The sequence below is a fragment of the Lycorma delicatula genome, chromosome 10 (assembly GCF_047948215.1).
Source record: "Lycorma delicatula isolate Av1 chromosome 10, ASM4794821v1, whole genome shotgun sequence".
NCBI classification, from domain to species: domain Eukaryota; kingdom Metazoa; phylum Arthropoda; class Insecta; order Hemiptera; family Fulgoridae; genus Lycorma; species Lycorma delicatula.
The window spans coordinates 70,628,637-70,653,275 of NC_134464.1; the positions used below are offsets into that span (position 1 = coordinate 70,628,637).

The window sequence follows — 24,639 nt, forward strand, 5'->3', positions numbered from 1 at the left end:
CCCCCCACTTCCACCACCATGGTCCGATTTTTCCCATTAATGAACTTGACGTAGATCTTGGGTCGTTATATTTTATGTATCAATTTGAAAGGGATTGGCGCAAAATTACGGTACTTATCGTCTTCACAAGAAAGTGACATATGTATATATAAACTTTTTAACTGACGATTTAATTAATAAATCTAGACCCCATGCGATATAATGCATGATGTATTAGAAAAAAACTTAAAACTTTTGAACTGACAGTGGTTTTGGGGTCTGGGGGATGTGAAACGCAAAGATATGTCGAAAGTTTACGGAAGTTTAAACAGCAGAAGCAGTGTTGGCACGGACACGAAGAACTCGTTTACGAAGTCTTTCTAAAATTTCTTTGTAGAAATATTGGTTAACAGTTTGTCCAGGAGGCACCCACTCTTTATGAACAATTCCCTTGGAATCGAAGAAGCACACAAGCATGCATTTCACTTTTGACTTTGACATGCGAGCTTTTTTTGGTCTGGGTGATCCCTTTGAGCACCATTGCGAACTTTGGCGTTTTGTCTCTGGATCGTATTGAAAAAACCAACCTTCATCACCAGTGATAACACGGCTCAACAAATCTGGATTGATTTCCGTTTGCTCTAACAGATCGGCTGCCACATTTTTCGTGTTTCTCGCTGTTTTTGTTTGAGATTTTTGGGGACCATTTTTGCACAAATCTTTCTCATACCAAGATCTTTAGTTAATATTACAGAAACCGTTTCTCGATTGTTGTTGAGTTCTTCTGCAATCATTTTCACGGATAATCTTCGATCAGATCGTACGATTTCACGCACCCTGGTCAAGTTGACATCTGTCCGTGAGGCTGATGGTCGTCCACTGCGGTCTTCATCTTCAACATTCGTTCTACCTTCACTAAAAATTTTATGCCACCGAAAAATTTGAGCTCTTGACATAAAATTCTCTCCTGAAGCTTACCATAAGTTGTCGTCGCGTTTTCACCCGATTTAACGAAAAAAAAAATGGCATACCGTTGCGCAATATTTTGCGGTTTCATTTCTGTGACGAGAGACACAAACACGTGTTCACTTATTATAGCACAACTCACGACTGAGCAGTTGTCAATGTGCCGCTTGGACTAGAAATAGCTTAGATGGTGTGCCTACGCAAGCTGCAGGGTTGCCACATCTTGCAAAGAAAAATTAGTCTCATTACTTTATTGTCGCACCTCGTATATCGTCTATATCGAGCGTTGTCTATGTCAATTTCGACTTCCTCAGTCAGTAATTATGTGATTAAATATTATGTTATTGTATATTGTGAAACAGATAACATGTAACCACTGCCTGACCAAAAAATAATAAATTGTGAAATTTTCAGCGAAATCGGTTAAGTAGTTTTTGAGTTATTAAGGTACACACAAAACGAAGATTATCTTTTATTTATATTGATACAAAATCAACGTATTTTCCCATAAAGAGTTAATCTGTTTATTACAAGTTTGTTCTAAATCGTTTCATCTAATTTATTTACTTAAATATTGTCATTATTTCAGGATTCATAATAGTTAAAAGAAAACTAAAATTTAAATAATTATTTCTAAAAGATGTTAAGAAAACATAATTTTGATTAACAACAGCTAAAAGGCTAAATTGAAAGAGCTTCAATAAGTAGTGATGACACCAGAAGAGCTGGAAACTAAGTACCTGTCAAAGATATTTTCCTTAAGAATAACTTCCTGCTAAGAAAAATAATTTTTCAGCTTAAGAGAAGAAACCAAAATTTTTGAAATCAGCTCATCTTATTAGAGTTAAAAAAAAAAAATAATAATATATATTTCAGCTACACTCTGTGGTTTCGGAGTAGTAAATGTTCCGGGAGTATGAATTTCAAATAAAAGTAGACTTAAGTGAGTAAATGGGATTAAAATATTACTTGATGTTATTACATCTTAACGTTTTACAACAGAAGTTTGAAAATTCAGGATAGATGAAAAGATTTAACACACCGGATTGGTCTAGCGGTGAACGCCTCTTCCCAAATCAGTTGATTTGGAAGTCAACAGTTCCAGCGTTCAAGTCCTAGTAAAGTCAATTATTTTTATACAGATTTGAATACTAGATGGTGGATACCGGTGTTCTTTGTTGGTTGGGTTTCAATTAACCACACATCTCAGGAAAGGTCGAACTGAGACTGTACAAGAATACACTTCATTTTCATACATATCCTCTGAAGTAATATCTGAACGGTAATTACCGGAGACTAAACAGGAAAAACAAAGAAGAAATGTGATAAGATTTGATGAAAATATATTTTACTTTAAACTACTTCTAAAATGGTCAAATTAAGAGGGATATTATTTTTCCTGTACATTTTGAGATTTAATTACGAAAGAAGTTAGAGATAATTTGTCTATAAAAGTAATTTTATTATTTCGAAAAACTCAGATCATTCTTTCTACAGCAGTAAAAAGTTTAAAAAATCGAACTTCCTTAATATTTGTAAATATTTTTAACAAATTAGAAATTAAAATAAATTTTATTTCATGATTTATCTTTATGTTAAATTTGAGAGGGTAATTCTGGGCAAAGAGATTTTTTTCATATTTTTATTTCAAATTTTTTAAACGCTTGAAATATTTTTACAGAGGAATCTATAAAGGAAAAAAAAATATTAATTGCCCATTTATACATTTTTAATCTTTTGCTATGCAATTTATACAGTGATTTTAAGGCACAATTTGTTTTTACCTTGAAATAACGATAATATAAAATGAGGAGTTAAAAATTTGACTAATTCTCCGTATAGAACGATATATAAAAAAAATTAAAAATTATTTTTTATCTTAATATATTTATTATCAGTTTAAAATTATTAAAGAAAAAAAATTTGATTAGTGTTTATTTACAAGGATGTATTGTGATCGTGAGAAATTTGAACGAAAATATCCATTTTGATAATCCCTGAATCCATTTTGACTAGTTTCGGCGTGACGTCTGTATATAATATTTATTTACGTACGTGTGTATCTCGCATAACTAAAAAACTATTAGCCGTAGAATGCTGAAATTTTTGATTTAGGACTGTTGTAAAATCTAATTGAGCCCCTACCCTTTTGGTTGCAATCGACTGAACCAAAAATATCCAAAAAGCCCAAAATCAAAAAACAAAAATTAGATTTTGGTATTTTTCTTAACTGCAGTAATAAGCCCTCATTTAGAGGTTTTCAACGATATATCATAAGTGATACATATTTTCATTGGTTCCAGAGTTATAGCCAAATAAAATTTTAATTAATGAAATATTTGGATCTTGTAAGAGGAAGTCACATCGGTCGAAACAGACTTCATCTAATTTTTTTTCTTTTTAATTTAAATATATTGATTTATTAATAATTATAAACCTCTGATTGTAAAACCAGTTTTACGATACATAATAATTCAATAACAACAATAAAAAAAATTATGACAAAATAATAAGTTATTATTTGAAATAAAATTTTATGTACTTTTCATTTTAAAAAAATGTGCATTTGTAATTTAACAGGCGTACAAGGAAATCATGTAGTGTCTACATAAATTTTTTTTATTTTATTCGATTAATGTAAAGATTACTTCAAATTTATTTACAGTTCTTAATATGATAGTTCGAAAATTTGCCGATTGAGAGCGACAGCACTTGAAAATACACATGTACAACATTTATTTTTTTGGCAAACTTCCCTATACAAGAAAAACAATGTAGAACAGTAGTTGTCATAAGTGTGCACTGCATGTAAATGCAGTTAAGTTAAATTAACAACTTACGGACAAACAACTTTTACTATTTTACTAGTTGAAGTAGCAAACTATAAATAATTTACTTTTAAAAGTTTACTAGTATTATCAATTTTTTTTAAAATTAAATTAGTTATTAAGCTGCAGTTATTTTAATGGTATCGTTTTTCAAAAAAGAAAATTGTTGAAAATTTAACCAAATAATATATAAAAAATTGTTAATCATTATTTAAAATGTAAGCGATAAATAAATAAAGCTGGCTATAGTTTTGATGTATATGTTTGAATATTTACAAAAAAAATATTTAATATTTTTCTCTTGATAAGTTTTAAAATTACTATTAACCTTTTAAAGTTTACTATTATTTATTTAAAAAAATAAATTTCATTTAAAAATGATTTGTTAATAAGTAAAGAGTTACAAAAACTTTCTCAGCTTAATCTTTTACTCTCTCTTAAATTATATTTAGTAAAAAAAATCCTCATATAACCAATATTTTGCTAATTTACTCTTTAACTTTGAGATAAATATGAAAATTATATCCAACATGATAATCCATTATTTATAACAAAAAATTACAAGTAAAAAACTTTCAAGTCGCTAAGTTGAAGTAGCAGAGATTAAAATATATACAAAGTTCGTGTCAATGTTTTGGCGGAATAGAAAAAAAGTTCAAAAAATTTTCAGTAATAAATGTTAATATAATTCATTTTTAAAGGTATATATTACATACGTAACGGATATAATTGTTACACCATATACAGTGATATCTTTAAAAAACACAAATTTGTATTTTTTATGTTGATTACAATTGGGAAAAGTAAATTATTTATATTTACTTCTTATATACATTATTACTTGTGTGATTTATAAAAATAAAAAAGTTGACAACAAAATGGTAATACTTTCCCGATATTGGTTATTTGTTCTTATATAATACAACAAAGAAAGTTAGTTAAAATTTATTTTTTGGGATAGGGGATAAATAATTATGTTGAAGTTTTATTGTAAAATTATCATTATATTTTTAAATTAAAAAAAATTACTTTAGCAAAATTAAAAAAAAAAAATAAAACCGATGGCCAGGAATCGAACCGGATACAGTTGATACAAGCAGTCGCTTAAACTGGGCAACTACGGTGACCTTTACATTACTATCGGTCCCTGATAAACGCTTAAAAATATTTATGAAAGATATTATATACGAGGGATATTCCTAAAGTAAAGACCGCTGGGAAATTTCTCTCCTTAATGTTGGCGAATCTGTGTCGTCACGCTAGTAATGTACACATTGCATTGTTGTCTGCAAGTTGTCACGTTGTAGTATTTTTGATTACTTGTGAATTATTACGTAATAAAATGGATAGGAAAATCGATGATGCTGTTGACTGTGAAATACGTAGTCACGCGTTTTTTAAACCTTCAAAACGTTAACGCTGAAATTCATAGGCAGTTGGTTTTGTTGTGTACGGTAATAATATAATGAATGAAAGAAACATCCGAAAATGTTATAAAAGGTTTAGAAATAACAGAAATAATGTGCGTGATGAAGAACGTTCGGGGAGGCCCTCGATAATCACCGAGGGCTTGTTAAAACGTCTACTTCATCATAGACGCGTTTCAACAAGTCCTCGCTCAACGATTTCTGACCTGGCCCTTCTTTTTCCTGATGTTTCAAGAGCTGTTGGTTGGATTGTTCATGACCATTTAGACTTCAGAAAGGTTTATGCACTTTGGGTGCTGCACTTCTTGAATGGGATCTGCTTTCGAATTTTTGATGTGCTACCGCAAATAAATCTTCGGTTACACATACAGTATATACCATAGGATCGCATAGGCAGGTAAGTATTTGGTGAGTAATGAACCCTCACCAAGTACGTCTTGCCAAACGTAGAAGAAATGTGTTTTAGCAGGACGGAGGGGACGTTTCCCGTAAAATAACAGAATATGCTTCATCTATTATTTACCAAAAAACTATAAATAAATCTTATTAAAAAGTTATTTTTTTTATCGAGAAGAATTCACTTTATTTATTATTTTTATAAGTTACCTCGACCTAAAATTTTCGTTTTTGGAAGTGGGAAAACTTCAAAAAATTTAATAAAGCAAAATTGTTTATTTTTTCAAAGCATATTAAACCTGACTTGGTTGGATCATAAAAAGACTGTCATATTACAGTTACTGAATGAGAATGTGTGAAGAAAATATTCTAGCTAACCGTGTGTATTTAATTAAAATCTTTTAACTTTCCTCAAGAAATCTTCCTACGGAGTATGATGACTAAATATTCTCGTATTTTCTTTTGTACTCGAGTTCTCAAGCCGGTTTTAGCCTTAATTTTAACAACATTCAAGTTAAATATACAAAATTGAAATATATTTTGTCCAGTAGGAAATGAAGTACTTTTAATCTATTAATTTGAATATACGTAATTTTTCCATATTCTATATAATCTATACAGAATGTAACATATTTTTCATTTTATGCTTAACAGTTACAAAACTAGTTTGTGTGTTATATATTACTTTTACAGTAAAATAAAAGCGTTTTAGATATGTATTCATACGGTTCTTGTATTTATTAAAATCCTGATTTTTATTTTTTTTGGTACCCTGAAACATATCTCGTAATTACTATTTAGAAGAACAACAGAAAGGTGCCCATTTTAAAACTAAACAAAAACGTAATACTTCATGTATTCTTGTATTAGAGCACGAATGATGCACATAAGTTGAAATAGATGACTTTCAAAAATTTCTCCTTGAAAAGTATTTTTCGATTTAAAAACATAAAATATTGAAAGACTAGAATCAAAACGTTAGAGGTCATAGGCATGTATTATATTATTCTCTATGCACAGCCTAAAAAAAAAAACAACAGACTACGTCCAATTAGAGGGTTATATCTTATTTGTATTGTCATATAAGTTTTTATGTTTTGTTAAAACATTTTATAGTAGAGCCTTCATTCTTTTATGTTGCCATGTCTAATTTAAATAAATTCATGCTTAATTTTTTTATTAGCGTGTCAAAAAATTGCTACAGAATAAATTTGGAGGTAAAAATAACGTTACCGGTAATTTAGAGATTTTCTAATTATTGCAAAATTCGTAAAAAATGAAACGAATTAAATAAATTTAGAAAATCTCATTAATACTTTTCCGGAAAAAAACGACGAGACATTCTCTATACGATAGACTTTCTCTAGCAGTTAGAAATCACTTAAATGTAACTTTTTTAAATAAGTGGATCGACCTATCAACTAAAGTGGCGGACCTACCAACTGGTCCGCCACTTCAGTTATCGAGAAATCTGGAGCAGCAAAATAATGCGACCATTTACTTTCAATGAGATTTTTTTGGATGCATCATACTTAATTTTTTTGAATAATTTGCCAGATCTACGGGACAATGATAACAAGATGGCAGATGATTTTCCAGCACGATGGGACAACTCCATACTTTTCACAAGCAGTTAGACAACACTTAACTCTAAATGCGACTTTTTTAAACTTGGAGGTGACGGACTTATGAACTGGCCTCCTAGGTCACCTGACTTGACGCCTCAGGATTAATAACTGCGGGAGCCACTCAAAATCAATATATGAACAGAAATGTAATACAGGAGAAGATTTAGTTATTAGAATTCTCAGTGCGGTACAACTAATGCAATATAGGCTTGCTGCCGGTCATCGTGGCACGAGTGGTAGCGTCTCGGCCTTTCATCCGGAGGTTCCGGGTTCGAATCTCGGTCAGGCCTGGCATTTTCACACGCTACAAAAATTTTCATTCATTTCACCTTCGAAGCAATACCTAACGGTGGTCCCGGAGGTTTACAAAAAGAAGAAAAAGAAAAAAAATACAGGCCTGTTTAAATACGGAAGCCAGCAAAAATATTTTTGTTCGGGTAGAATACTGTATCCGTAATTTGTTTTATTGTTTGTGTTTGTATTTGTTACTTTTCTAGAATATTTTATTAATTTTTGTATCATAATATTAAAATTTTGTTTCGTTTAATATATAATAAAACACAGTATGATAATCATCTAAGGAAACAACAATAATTTAAAACGGGAAGAAATCTATTTATCTTTCTATTCGTAAAGATCATCTTTAAATCCCTTTTCCTGCCATACCCACAATTTAATAATAAATTAAAAATTTTGATAATCAATATTTCAGTATAATATTTATTTTACGAAATTTAATTCGTATTGAAGCTAATTCAGCGAATCGCATTCGATTTGTATTTGTAATACGTAATTTGGTTATGTATTCCCAGAGTTAAAATAAAGCTGAAATTAATATTTCCGAACTGAGGTAAAATGAAATTGTTTTTTTTCATATTGTCCTATAAAGTCCTTTTATTTATACCTTAAATTTATTTGAAAGGTATACTTCAAGTAAATAGGAAAGGAATAAAAATAGTATAGAATAAATATCTTTCATTTTTTTATGTAAAAAAAGAATATAGATTTTTTTTTCATAAAAAAATGTCTAATATCATTCTACATATGATATTGTATGATTTTATGAAAACTAACTACTGTCCATTTCGGAGATCTATCCTTAAACATTACCGCATTTAATATTTAACCGAACAGTAAGTAATAGTTTCTTGATATAGTTATTATTAATTTTTAGAAGATTTATATTGTAAGAATAAAATAAATGAAATGTTGGCAACAGTGTTCGGTCAAGTCGCACTAAAACTGTAACGCGGCAGCCTATACTGTGATGGTAGTGCTGTCAGCTGAGGGTTTATTTTCGACTATCGTCAGTACACTCAGAATTGTATAGAGTGTAGTAGAGTCTAGAGTAAAATGAACCGTCATAAAGAGAAGGGGGAGAGAGAGAAATTAAATAGAAGATCCCTTATACAACGAGTTCAGTTAGTAGCGTGAAACGGTCGGAATACTGCAGGACTATGAACAAACAGGAAAACTAACAATTTTCAAATAATAGTGAAGAAGATTATACTGATAATGTTAATGATGGTTAATGACCATGAACAGGAACAGGATAAAAAGAGAGACGCAGGGAACAATATAGTTGTAAAATGACGTCACGTGCGTGTGCTTACATATGCACACACTTACATATATGTATATATATATATATATATATATATACATACATATATATATATATATACATACATATATATATATATATATATACATACACACACAAACTATATATTGTAGTGTCTGGAAATAATAATGTGTAAATTATCGGTAGCTAAGAAGAGATGAGTGGAAGGCAGCAGCAGGTCTCAAGTTGCCCCGGATAAAAATAACGTCACGATTTCTCAGTCGCTTACCAACCCTCGTCCACCTGATATATATACATCGTCTATACATTTACACATTAACACACACATATATAAATACATTCATAAAAAAAAGTAGCAGACACTAACACGTGCTCTTTCCTCTCATCATATTAATTTCTCACTTAATTGTTTTACAGTAACTTATGTTAAATACAGTTTTATTACTCTAAATATTTTTCTTACTTTATATTTTATTTTTGTATAAGAAATACAATTTTAATAATAATAATAATAATAATAATAATATATAAACATATAGAAAACAAGAATCTTTTAAATATTGTAGCTCTTTTAATATAAAAAATAAAAATATAAAAGAAATGGAATTCATTATGATATTATAAAATAAGGACTAATTAGATCATGATTAAATAAAATAGCTTTTGCCCATTTAAATATAAAAAAAATTTGTTAAGATTAATTTATAAAATGGATTTAAAAAGTTTTTAAAGATCATTCCCTTTTTAACTTTTTTCTATATGCTTCGTTATATTAAAAGAAAAAAATATTTAACCGGAGTAACTTTTCTAGGTTAAATTAAATGTTTAAAATAATGTTAGCTGTAACTATAAAAAAAAATTACTGATAAGAAAAAAATCCAATTAAAACTTAGTAAAATAAAATTCGGGTAACTTTATCCCAAAATTAGTTCAATTCTTTTACTTTTTCGGCGAATATAGCTAGAATATCTATATTAAAGGGGAAAGTGTGTTGATCCTGTGAAAAATTGAAGTATCTTTTGTAAATCTTTAAGTTTTAGGGCCATGGAGATCGGCACATATAAAATATATCACTGGTTGCAACTCATAATCGGTGAAATTGATGAGTTAATACTAAAAAATAAAATCTAACGCACTCAAAAGCCGATAGATAAACTGATTGCCAGCGTCATAAAGAAGTTAAGAGATATGTTCCCGATTACATTGAAATACAAAACTTCAACTTAATTATATGAAAATAATTTTTATTTTAAAGATTACCGTTGTACGTTGGCAGTAACAGATTACTGTCTGAATAGGTAAATAAACTATATGGCAAATGATTGATCAAAAATATTTTTACCAGTATTTTTATAAAAACTTTTTTTTGTTGAATTCGTTTATTTAACAATCAACTTACATATAGAAGCTATAAATAAGTCGTATGATTGATAATTACTTGAAATAGAATTGTCCATTGATAATTCTCAACTAGTATAAAAATAATTAATATGAATAAATACAAGAGAACCGGTAACTATCAATTAGTTGATAATATTTGATAATGTCTGAAAATATAGGTAAATGCAGAATTAATACACATATTCACACCATTAATCAAGTCGGGTACGTAAATAGAACAACAATAAATGAAACATTAACTTTAATATAATTATAGATAAATAATAAACGTAAGCGTACATAAATTTGATTAAAACAAAATAAAAATAATTATGGAATCCAACAAACCGGATGGATCATAATAATCGTCCATCAAGCATATATAGTTATCTCAGCCTCCTAACGTCCTCACTGTTGTCTAGAAAATTCAAACCTAGATAATTAACAAGCACCTCCAACCTGGACACATATCTCGAAACTAGGCGTTCAGCTTCTCAAACGTATGGAACTGCTATGTAATCCTGTATTTTTGTGTTCGTTGAGAATCACGGTGCTTGTTTTATTGGGTTTTATTCTGGAACCACTGAATGATGTCCTCATTGCTATTACTGGTTCTACTCCAGAGTTCAATTCTTTAAGTTCATACCGGCTTCAAAAAACCTTTTATAGTAGAACCATGTTAGGAACGAAGGTACAGAACGAGATCCTTTACCTAATATCAAGCACATTCTTTTAAACTTAATGTCAAGCAGTCTCCCTTACATGATATCTCGCAAGTTAAACGGCGATTAAGGTATAAGCCCGGGGATACCTTACCTTAAAATTTAATCCATTTGAAAATTTGTAAATTACTTTAAGTTTGCCGTTATATAGTTTATTTTCCTTTTTTATCTAAAAAAAAAGACTGATTTTATAACAAATAAATTAATTCAAAATTTAACTTTCCTGAGATTATTTATCTATATTCAATTGAATTACGTCTACTATGAAAGAACAGGAAGTAGAAAATTAATATAAAATCTAATGCCAGGATTGTCTATCAAAGAACTTGATCAGGTCTCTTAGCAAATATTTAATTATTTTTTTAAAGTTTTAGAATATTTTTTTATCAAAGAACTTGATCAGGTCTCTTAAAAAATATTTAATTATTTTTTTAAACTTTTAGAATATTTTTTTATCAAAGAACTTGATCAGGTCTCTTAACAAATATTTAATTATTTTTTTAAACTTTTAGAATATTTTTTTATCAAAGAACTTGATCAGGTCTCTTAACAAATATTTAATTATTTTTTTAAAGTTTAGAATATTTGTTTATCAAAGAACTTGATCAAGTCTCTTAACAAATATTTAATAATTTTTTTAAAGTTTTAGAATATTTTTTTATCAAACTGGTGTGAACTTCTACTTCTCATAAAGAGATTGATAGTATACAGTATATGAACAAAACATATTTGGTATTTTTTAAATGTTTAGTTTAAAACATGGATAATGTTTTTGCTAATATTGATTTTTAGATTTCTAACGTACTATTTAGAATTAATTAAGAGAATTTTATCCAGTTTAAATTTTAAACATTTTGCTTACTTTAAATCTGTTTGCTTAATTTTATTAAAAGCTTTTGCTTATTATAAATCAATTTATTAAATCGGGCACCTTAATTTGTTTAAAAACATTTTAGTGAAAATTCTTCTGTATTATATTCTCCCCTTCTAGAAGGGCAGAGATAATATTATTATAACACATTGTTTTCCACCTAATGGGGTGCATTAATTTGACATGTTATACTGCCTATAACAGTTTTTCTTACAAATGTAAAAAAAATGTATTAAAGTGACTGTATGTCATTGTAAAGCATTTGAGATACAAGTAGCCCAAATGTTTCTCTGAGAATATGATGATGTTTATTTTATATTCTTGTGGTGAATAAAGTGAAAAGGTAAGGGTGAATTTTATCTGCATTTTAGTGGACTTCGCATGATATATTAGACGATAGTTTTTTTGGGGCTCATTGAAGAAGAAACGGGGAAATACTTCAATCATTACGCTTCTCAGTAAACCTGGAATAGAATGCTAATTATTCTTGGGAATGGCTCTCCCAATTTTAAGTAACGACTTTATCTGGAGTCTATCTATATTACAGTTATATTACTTAATATAAACTCTTAACGATTTGTAATGACTTTATTATTCTAATTTTTTAAATTCTTATCTACTCGTTGTTGGTAGTGAAAATAATGTAATGTTACAATAAAAAAAAGATGTCTTTATGAAATATTATTCTTTTAAAGAAATTTCCGCAGACTCATTAAATAGGCTTAGAAATTATGAGTTTTTTTTTGGGGGGGGGGGGTAAACTAAAAATAAATGTGGCAATAAAATCTTTACAAACATTATCTCTTTGAGAATACGAGTATTTTAAATATTTTGTAATAATAGAAAATATGTACTTCTAATTCTAACTAATAATTCAGTTTTCATATTGTTACGTAAAAAATTCTTGAGGTATAAAATAGACGTAAACGTATATACGTACATAAACAAAATGAATTCCTATAGAATGTCTTCATCGTTTTTAGAATCCAGTAATTAGTACAATCCAATCTAAATATTTTTGAACGACTATACCTTTAAAAATGAAAAACATAAAAATCCCGACGGTTATTGTTTGATAAATAGTAATGTTTTTTTTCTGTAAAATGTAATGCAATAAAACTGGAAAGTAAAAAGTTCATCCTCATTCGAAATTTGAACTATTCTATATACGAAATTAGATATTTCCTCATAAAAAAATATATTCTGAGACAGAAGTGTAATTAATAAATTACAAAGCCTTCTCATACAAAACTATTACCTTCAAAAACGATGAAAGTACGATTCTAGTACACGAACTGCTGCGGATGGGCGTTTTTAAAAGTGACTACAGTTTTTAAAGTGGAATTTTCGATACTTTATAATTAATTTTTACTTTACTATAGCAATAAAACCGTAGGTTTTATGATGAGGAACTAGTTGAAGCAAAATTATGAAATGGTGTAATATAGTTTCTTTACTGGGGAGTATTTTATTATTATTATTATTATTATACTAAAGTACTAAAGTTTCTAACAATTGAATATCATGATAAACAAACCTTTTTCTTAATGTATAATTTTATAAAATCTTTAAAAAATAATTATCATTCTTTGACTGAAAAATATTAACTTTCCAAAATATTGCAGTTTGGCTTCGTTTAAGTTTGGTTCTACGTTTAAGGAAGAATTATAAAAAAAAAATTATTTAATTTTAGATTATAAGATTTGATCATATTTAATATTAAAATTATGCAGACTTCACTGAGTAAAGATCTAAAATTAAGCTAATTAAACAATTATTTTTATATATTATTGTTTTTTTTTTCATAAAAATCCATTTTTATAATTTTTAGATTTAAGAAACATTTTAATAATAAAAAATATAATTAATACTATTTTTTTTTCTAACTTTTAAATAAAAATAAAACTATTCTCTTCAAATCTCTGCTTAAAATTTTATTTGTTTATTGGCAATTTAATATAGTAAATTTACATCAAACCTAATAATAAGACTGCTTTTTGACACCAATTTGTTATATTTTACAATAATTATTTTCTTAGAAAGTACTGCAGATATAGTTCTGAAATCCAATTCTTACAATTTTTCATGTAAGACTGCTTATAAATTTTGTTAAATAATTTTTATTCATAGAAGTTTAGTGTATTATTTGGCATTTAGATTAGAAATGTAAGAGAAATCTTTCTAGTAGTAACTCAAAAAAGCGTTTATGTGAACTTTTTTCATTATTTTAATGAAATATTCATGTAAAGTACGGCATATAAAGATGGTCGATTGATCGTATTACGGTTAAATTTAATATTATAATGTGTACCTTCTTAAATGGTAATAAAAATAGAACTAATTTAATTATAAAATATTAAATAAAATATAGTTTTCTTTAATAAAAATGTGCAAGTATTAAATCGTATCGCTTAATATTTCTTAAAAATATTTAATTGAATTATTATTGACGTTAAGAACTAACTGTGAGGTAAACGTTGCAAAAAATTATACGATATTCGTTGGAGTATTTTAAGAAATTCCATTGGACATCAGAAGTTTCCTACTAATTGATACGCTGTTAAAAAGTGTTCTGTGTAATACATTTCAACAACGTTTGTTTTAATGTAAACCTGCGTCACTAGAACGTCTGCCTGCTTCTGTACGAGTCTGTCCGTCTCGACTCGCGATTGCGCAGTAAAATCGCATTATTATAATCGGTTTCGAAGATATTTTGTAATTTTCATTATAGAAATAAATATAGTTGTCTGAAAAGTTTATTTCTATAAGTTCAGTTTTGTTTGTTTCTAAATAGAAGACAGGTGAACAAGTGGTAATTTAAAATTGATGGTCTACTTTGTAATGAGTGCATTTAAGAAATAATGTCTGGGTAGTAGTCAAATTTGAGCATCTACAGCTGGCAGGGTCGTTGGTCGCAAATGAATGGTTCAACCGTAACTATTTTTGAACGACCATGATCTTTGCGTTTCGTAAAGTCTGGCTTGTGCCGCGCTCAATTCTACTACATATGAATCTGTTTAAATTACAGCAGTTAATAATTACATATATATATTTATTTATATACCATAATTAATTATATATACATATTGCAGCCTAATTAATGCATAATATTATAATGTTTTAAAATCTAATATTTTACATTTTTTTAATCAAAGTAAATATTATCCTAAAATATATTTTTGTATTTACAATTAAAATAAAATTTACAGATTTTGTCAAAGGTAAATTCATAAAAAAAACAGATTTACTTCTGCAATTTAAATTATCTTGTAAAACAGGAAAAAAATATTTTTCTATTTTTCGTTATAATTTATATATATTTATTTATAGCTTCATTTTCGAGTTATAGCTTACGAAAAATGTCTAACTCTTACTTAAACTCTTCTTCATGTTTAGTTCGTTATTTACATAATTTCTTAGATTTAAATTCTCTAGAAATTTTTTCCAAATATTATTTGTTTTCTTGCAATTTATCTAAGTTATAGTATATAACACCAAAAAAATTATAATAAATATTTTATAATAATTTTCTAACAAATTATTACAGATTCAGTTCAGATGTCTATTTTATTCTATTTTTCTGGTCAAAAACCATACGAAACCATCAAATTTAATTTAAGTTTCAAGAATTTCAGTATAGCTTCATTTTATCTTTGCAATTAATATCGGAGGAAAATTTCTCTCAAGTTATAACTAAAAATAAATTAAGAAATTAAAGTTTTATAGTAGATTCGTTATTATTATATCTAACAATATTTATATTAAATAGCTTATAATTTAAATTATATATAAATCCGATAGATTATTAATCAAATTATCTATAGCAAAAAAATATTATTTATGTCGAAGTATTTTTCATCTTGAGCCACCGTACCTTTCCTTCAACAAAAAAAATACTGTAGGATTGTAATATTTTTTTTTTTTTTTAAATATTAGACTAGTAGTGTCAAGATAAAATAAAATTTGTATTAAATTTTGGTTTAGGTCCTCCGTAGGACATTTTACATTTCTTAGTACTGTTTAATAATAAAAACAAAAGCTGACAACAAAGTTGTTCAAAAAGTGACACAACCTTAAGGAAGAATGTTTCCTTCTTTTGTTGCCGGTCTAATTGAGGAAAATTGAAAAAAAAAATGGGTTATACAATGCAGCAGAGAATATTCATTATCTCCCAATACATTAGATGTGCCAGTTATGCCCAGACCCAGAATGCCTTCACAGAAATTTATTGTGTGGATGCACCAAACAAGACCTTCATCAAGCGACTGTACAAATTCTAAGAGTCAGGGAATGCGGTAGGTGCAGCCGAAAGTAGTCAACCGAAATTGCTACCTTAAGAAAAGTAGATCGACGTGCAAGCTACAAATTCTGTTAGTTCCAAACGTCCGTGCGATGCCTGTTTAATCAACCTGGTCTCTCCGTGGGTAGTGCCCACACGGCATTGCGTAAGTGTTTAAAGATGCATCCGTACAGAATTGGTGTTGTTCACGAGTTGTTACCTGAAAACACTGGAAAACATGTAGCTTCTGTCAGTGGTTCACATCATCTGAAACACCATATCGAGAAGAATTCGATGACTGGTTTTGGTCTAACGAGTCATGATTCCACCTTGATGGATACATTAATGTACAGAATTTACGCATTTGGTGAACGGAAAATCAACATCAGCTGCACGGAAAAAAAGTAGGTGTTTGGTGTGCATTGTCATTTAGGCGAATTTTCATGACATTCTTTCATGGCACAATGAACAGTGACCGATACGTACAAATGGTGAAAAAATTTGTAAACACTATGCCTGCAGACCGACTAGAGTACATACGGTTCTTGCAAGACATGCTATGTCTCATACAGCCAACAACACTATGACTCTCTTGGGTCAGTGTTTTCATGGAAAAATTATTTCTAAGGGGTTGTGGCCTCCTCAATGTCCTGATTTATCCCCTCCTGACCTTTTCTTGTGAGAATACCTTAAGGATGCTGCTTAAAAAACTCATTCTCACATCATTCCCGAATTGCAGAGCAAAATTGAATGATATGTCGCTGCAATTCCTCAAAAAAAGTTACAACATGTGTTTAAAAGCATGCAATGTCGTATTCAGTTATGCGAATCGCATAATGGAGACCACTTTTAACAACTGTTGTAACTTACTCATTTTCCTATAAGATAGCGTTAATTTTTTAATACTGTACTTTCCTGACATTGATTATTTATTCTTATATAGTGAAAAAATAATGATTCATGAAAATAGATCAAAAAAAGTTTTAAAATATCCAAACAATCGATATTTTTATAATTTGATCGGCTCTTCCTTCCCCGTTATTGTCCTTAAGTATTTTTTGGTCCACTTACACTATTACTATGCCTAGAAAGACATAAAAATAAATCGGTTAAATATATTTTTAGGAAGGGGAAATTTTGGAGCCATTTTTTTTTTTAAATGGTTAAGGAAGCATGCACGCATGTTGTGAGCTTAATATAAAGGGGTTATGTTTGCAAAATCTTGAGAAAATTGATCCCAAAAATCTATCTACCCCATCAACTGAAGATGTTGACCCCAAAATTTTACCTCATATAAACGAGTCTCTATTCAAAATATTTTCAAAATCGGTTTAGCCAGTCCAGAGTTATTATGCTTCAAACACACCAATACAAGTACATAAATACGTAGTAATATTACTCCCACATTTTTGGTTTGTTTCTGGGTTCCCTGGGTCATGAAATGTCGAGAAACGCAAAAAACCCATATCCTATTTTTAATTAATTAACATCGTTTTCTTCTTGCAGCGTAGCTATAGAGATAAGTCACCCGGAAAGTAAAAAATATATATATTAACCTTTTGATCAGCATTTTTTATCTTATCCTATATAATTTCTTTTTTTTAATTTTTACTAAAAATGCGTCTATAATTTTTATTATCGTCTTACCATACATTAATCATAGGAATATTTTCTCCGACATGTTTTGTCAGATCAGTGTTTCATCATCATCAGGGGATGAAGATTATCCGCGAATGAACCTTATTTTTAGAGATCTACACATCGGAAATTTCAGTTTGAATCTATTTTTGCGTAATTTCGTTGAGACTATTATTCAAAATAGCCTACACATTTTATATTATCTCCGTAAAAACTATATACTTCCTTTCAGAGCGATTAATTAGTTTTTCCTGTTTTTCTTCTGGAACACAGTACGGCGTACATGCGTCCTTCTCTTAACCTATCAGTACTTCGAATATTTTGTTATGGCGACAGTTCTGCTCAACTGCGTCTTTCTGGCCAAGACAAAACCTCTCGAGGATGCTGAACTAACGAAACGTAATGTGGATAATTTTCTTTTCCTGATGATGCTGATATGCCGCGAAACTTGGAGAAAATATTCCTACGAGAAATATATGGTAAGAAGATATAAAATTATATACTTAAACTTTTTTGTAAAAAATATATATACTCAATTAATAAAGATTTTAATTTAATGATATTTAAGCCGTTAGTTTTCAAATAGTTTTCTGTTTCTGTGGAAAAAGTAGTATAAGAAATATCATTATAAATTTTCAATTTTACGACTTTTTCTTATCGAAAACAATTTTTTTTTTCATTATTTATCTGCTCAAAATTCATTTTAGGAAACAATTCAAGAAAATTAATTAAAATATATAAAATTAAAAATCGCTAATTTTGTCGATTATAATTTTTTTTTTTTTTTTTTTTACTTTTTCCCCTACTTTGCACAGAGAAGAAAAACTGTAATTATATTTTTAATTAATTTAGCGGAAATTATATTAACCAATTATATGATTAGAGATGCTGATAGTTGCACAGTTACGTCTACCCGAATGTTACCGGTTATTAACATTAGTTTATAAAACATTTAAAACGTGGAGATAGATATTATAGTTTTCACAAATCGTATACGAGTTACTACAACTAAGAAATAATTAAATCGTTATATTTAAACTTTATGATTGCAAAATTAGGTTAACGGTTTTTTCTTCTCGTCATGAAACATTAAAATAATTTTTGGCTGTTATTTTTAAGTAATAATCAACTTAACAGTATTACTACTTTAAATAATAAAATTATTTAATATTTTCGGTGAAAAATTAGATGCAATAAAATTATTAATTACCCAACTCTATATTTAAGTAACTAATCTGTGTTTAATGTTAAGTAAAAATTATTTTATTTTTTTGAAGGCAATAACCTTTACTCAACTAATCAGTTTAAAGTTTTTTAATTTTATCCATTATAAATTTTAAATGTTCATTTATTGTTCAAATTATAATTTAACAATCGGTCGAAAAGTAATTTATTACTTATTTTCGTATGAAGTCCAGTTAAGTTTAAATAAGTTTTTATTATGATTTTTCTTTTAAGCAAAGGCTTAATAAATAGTAATTAATATATTTTAAACGCATAATTAAATAGTATAATTATTAATTTATAAAAGCATAATCATATATATTCCACGTTAATTCTAAGCGTAGATATACGAACTGTGTAAAAAATATCACATTTTCCATATTAATATAGAAATCAATAACTATTTTTAATAACACACATGTAAATAAAAAAACGGAAAACTAAGAATGTAGAAAACAAAAACAGAATATAAAATATATATTTTAGAGCTGGGAAATAAGTTTTAGGAAAATTCTTCTAAAAATATTTATATATAGATTAAGTTTCACAAATTTGCAGAAAAAGTTTTTCTAAATCTAATAACCTTCAAAAGAGCCTGAAATAAGAAAAATACAATTTCCATAAAAATTTTCCTTCAATTTAGGTTTTAATAATAATCTTAAAAACGTTGTAAACATTTCTTAATAGCTCTATATACGAAGTATAAACTTGTTTGAAAAAGAAAATCTTTGAAAAATATTTAAACCAAAGGGAGATAGAGCAAAACAACAAAAAAAAAAACATATGATTCAGTTTTAAGAATTGGGGGTTGATTTTTTGAAAAAGATCTTTTGGATTATTTATAAATGCATTGCTGATAAAAAATTTGCTTTAATTAAGTTTTTTTTAAAAAAATTGAAATTAGATTTATCGCGATATACCCCAATCTGTAAACGAATTTTGTAAAAAAAATATTAAAATGATTAATACCCCATACAAAAATATTTGAGCCAAATTTGAAGAAAATCAGTTCGATCCATGATGAGATATAAGGACCAAAGTAGACTCTCTCTCATATGTTAATTTTTTTGTTTAAATAAACTTGTACCGTAAAATGTAAAAATTTGCAAAAAAAAAACCGATATCGTATTTTTTAAATAATCATCGTACTTTATGACTAATCTAGCTATATTAAAGATAAAGTAGTACATTTATATTTATTTATTTATTTATTTATTTGAAATAGAGTTTAAATTATCCAATATATATATTTTTAAAATAATAATTATATTTTTTCAAAATAAAATTAAATAATTTAAATTAATTACAAAAATAAAGTACTTCAAACATTTAATACTTTCTTAAGTGAAGCTTAATAGCTCGTCTAATAATAGAAGAATTTTGTAGGAGTCATGAATTTAACCATGCGTCCATAAACACAATACAATATACCACTCCATAAATATAGCCACGTTTTTATAAGAATATATTATTGCAAGCATGTGCATGCATAAAGTCTGAAAATATTTTCTATTATTAATCAAAGTAAACCAAACCGCGTGAATAAAAGAGTAATTTCACATTTAGTTGTTTCTTAAAATTGAATTCAATCATCCAAGTAAAAACATCATATTTTCAACACTTGTAATTTTTATTGGATTAAAGTGAATATAAAGAAAAATAATAATATAGTAATAGAATTAGATAAAAATAGAAATAAAAGCAAATTACTGTTGTCAGTGATTGGTGTCGCTGGATTTGGAGAAATTGTAACAGTAGCGATACTGGAAAAAACTGCTCCTGTTATGCTAGTAGCTTGACATTCATATCTACCAGCATCGGATGTTCGGACCCTCGGGATTACCAGCAAGGATCGCTTCCTGCAATAAAAAAAATTATTACACAAAAGTTACATTAAAAAATAAATAGAAATAATATGTATTGTGACGTATACAACATTTTGAACTATTTTTGTAACAAAATATAGAAAATTTAAATTTTAACGATTAAATATTGTGATTCAAACATAAATTAATTTTCAGTAAAATATTTTAAAATTCAATTACAAATAATACAATTTTTTTATCTAATACATATATTTCAATTTAAAATAAATTATATGCTTGTATATTTTTACGTAAGACAATTTTTTTTCTAATATATCTATTTGTTAAACTAGATTCCTCATATTACTCCATCTATTGTAAAATTATAATAGTAAACTTATCAATAATTTTCTTTTTATCACTAAGGGTAAACTCGTAACAGTAATAAAAAATTCAGAAAGTAATCTAATTCAGGATGTTTCGTACCTACATATATATTTAACTTACTTATATCTTATTCAGTTAGCTTATAGAGTTTAAGTAAACAGACTGCGCATACGAGTGTTCAGGCGGCCAATTCACAAGCATCTCCGGTAAATCCTGATGTTAAAAGAAACTACGTGACGTTAATATTCAGTAATCACGCGCTATTATATTTTATAAAAATTATATACATATTTTAAATTTAAATACGTTAAGACATTTAATTTGTGTTTTTAAGAGTTATTAAATTGTCAGTTGTCCACAAACAGTAAAAGTTAGAAAGTGATAATATGAAAAGATCAAGGGTTTTAATATAACTGAGAAGACATAATGTTATATAAACTTTTGATAACAATGACTACTATATGTCAAATTAATTATTCGGTGACTAATATATGAAAAATGATTATAGTGTTGAATATAGAAATGGCCGCGTTGTGAATCGGCACTGATAAAAGGGACGTGATTCAGCAGAATCATGACGAAATCGCTAACACAAACGCAATGCTTGTAAATTCTTCACGCTACAAGCTAACTGAATAAGTATAGTTATATATGTTAAGTATTCACTTGACATAATAATTTGATGTAATAACAATCGAGACGCTGTTATCGACTAGACGTACAAATGTGTGACTTATTTTCTAACTTGACGATCGGTTGTTATATTTATGGAAATTTTATTTTATTTTTATTTTAATCTACATTAAATTAATATGTGAAGTAAATACTTATATTCAAGTTTATCAAATGTTCCTGAAGATGGAATAATACTTTCCGAAAGCGCTAAAACATAAGAATTAATTACATTGGTTGGTAAGCGGAATTATAATTTATATATTTTTATATTATATATACCAACGAGCCATGCTAAATAAAATTATTCAAAATAAGTGGCATCAAAACCTCATTTATAGAAATCATCGTACCATTTTTCATTCAAACTATTCAACCAGTCTGGCGAGCAAAAATCAGTCTCATTCACATATTGTATTTTCTGCTCAAGAATTTTTGTTTTAGGAAACATTAATATTTTTAAAAACTTCGATGTGCAAAATTCGACTGGATTAGCGTAATTTCCATTACGCAATATACTGCATAGCTGTACTCGTACAGTATAATTATTTGGTTGAGAAAATAAAAAATAATAAAAATAGATATTACATGGAATAAAAAAAATATATTCCTCTTAATTAGTTTTATCTTTTATTTCAATTTTTACTACCACGTTCAAAACGAAACTACATCAATATTGTAAAATATTTTACAACTAATTATTATATGTTAAAATATCAGTTCACAAATTCTATGGATTTGAAAAATATAAAAAAATAATTTTTTCACTCTTTGCAAGATAATGAAATATACATATGTTTAACCGCGTTTCATATACGATATATTAATTCTACTTCCAAGGTATATAAAAAATATATAAATTTAAAAATCATTTGAAAAAATATATGTTATATATTTATTACAATAATAATAAATAAAAAAAATATTGTAATGGTGATAAATAACAAAAATTTACGCGTACAAAATGAAAGTAAAACAATAAAATGAAATAATAACGGGCAACGGTACATTAGTAATTATGAGGAGTCTTGTTGTAGTATAACAACTAACAGGCAGCGCAACGGTGAAAGTCAAAAGTGTTATGACAAAGAGAATATATAGTAAACGTATATAGGCTGTGTGCATTAAATACCGCTAGTACTATTGCCAAGGGCTTCTAAAATAGAATCATGCCACCGAACTATTTTCATCTTAACAATAAACAAATAAAATCATACTAATACGGAAGAGCTTAATCTTGTATAATATTATTATTATTAATAATTATAAATTAGTAGTACAAGATTAAATTTAAAAAAAGAAATAATTCTATATTTCATTGTTAAAGAACCGAATTTTAATTTAAATTCTGCAGTAAAATTTAAGATAATAATAATAATAATAACATTCATTCATTTAACAATAATAATAATCATACTATAATGATAGAGGTTATAAAAAAAATAAAAAAATTTGTATGGCAATATTTAATAACTCGTTAAATGATGGCCGGATGAACATACATTTAGATAAGGTAACAAAAACGCATGTATTTCCTGTAACATTCATTTAAAAAAAAAAAAAAAAACGTTTAATACATTAAAAACGTTTTTACGACATTATATATATATATATATATATATATATATATATATATATATATATATATATGCAGGATGAGCAAATAAAACCAAACCATAATGAAACCGCTATCCAACACAATTTATGAAATACTCTCACACAACTAGCGCGACTTGTGGATATATCAGTTAAAACTGATTGTTGGTGCCATCTGTCAAGTGGTTACGTCTCAGTGCAGTATACGTTTTGTTGCAGTGCAGTTGTATTTGTGTAAAATGCCTTAGTCAATCCAGAAGAGGATAGCTATAGTTGAGGCCTATATTCGTTCAGGATGATTTGAAGAATCACATCAGGTATTTGTAAAAAAATTTCCGAATGCGTATATCTCGGCGAAGAATAACATATACGATTTAGTTAAAAAAAATGGCGTACAACAGGTTTGGTTTCAAATGCAAAACGAAATAGGCAACCTACCGTTTTGACTCCACAGGCCATTGCCGATATTGAAAGAAGAATTACTGCCAGTCCAGAAGATGCCATTTTCGAGGAACTCTATTCGCAATTAATTGATAATTAAAAACAATACAGCTTCCAACAAGACGAATTAACGTGTCACACGTCAAACGTTTCACTGAATCGCGTTCATGCAGCTTTCACAAATGAACGAACTGTCAGAAGAGGACGATGGCCTGGATGTTTTCCAGAGTTCTCTAGTTGCGATTTTTTTCCTTTGGGGCTACTTAAAGGAGAGAGTTTATGCATCTAATCCCCATAATATTGATGAACTGAAGGTGAAAATTCAAACAGAAATCAACGCAATTGACAACAACGTTTTGCGTCACAGAACTTTCAATATGATCAGTCGAGCACAAAAGTGCATCGATCCCAAATGTGGTCATTTTTAACATCTTTTGTAACAGTATGGTAAATAAATGCTAAACATTTAAATTACGTTTTATGTTTTTCTTATTTAATTTATCCGTATCATTCATAAAATTTCATTCCAACATAACCTACCGATTCTGCAGAGGTTACGTTATTGGTTCGGTTTTATGTTGCTCACTCTGTGTATATATATATATATATATATATATATATATATACAGAGTGAGCAACATAAAACTTTATGAAAAAAAAATATATATATATATATATATATATATAATTTGTACTAGTTTCTGTAAGTCTGTTACTCATTTCCGCAAAAATAGTTCAACCAACCGAGTTGAAATTTTATCTGAACATAGTTTTATACCTGAAAAGAAAAAAAAGGACTATTGCTGTTACGAAAT

General features: G+C 27.8%; 1 protein-coding gene across 1 annotated transcript in view; it reads right to left on the reverse strand.

Moving 5' to 3' along the window:
* Window positions 1-24,639, reverse strand: part of vn (membrane-bound neuregulin protein vein) — a 374,159-nt gene that overhangs the window by 11,814 nt on the left and 337,706 nt on the right. The window contains exon 3 of the mRNA XM_075377295.1: window positions 20,634-20,782. Coding sequence (XP_075233410.1) covers window positions 20,634-20,782 — 149 coding nt within the window. The remainder of the gene's footprint in view (window positions 1-20,633; window positions 20,783-24,639) is intronic.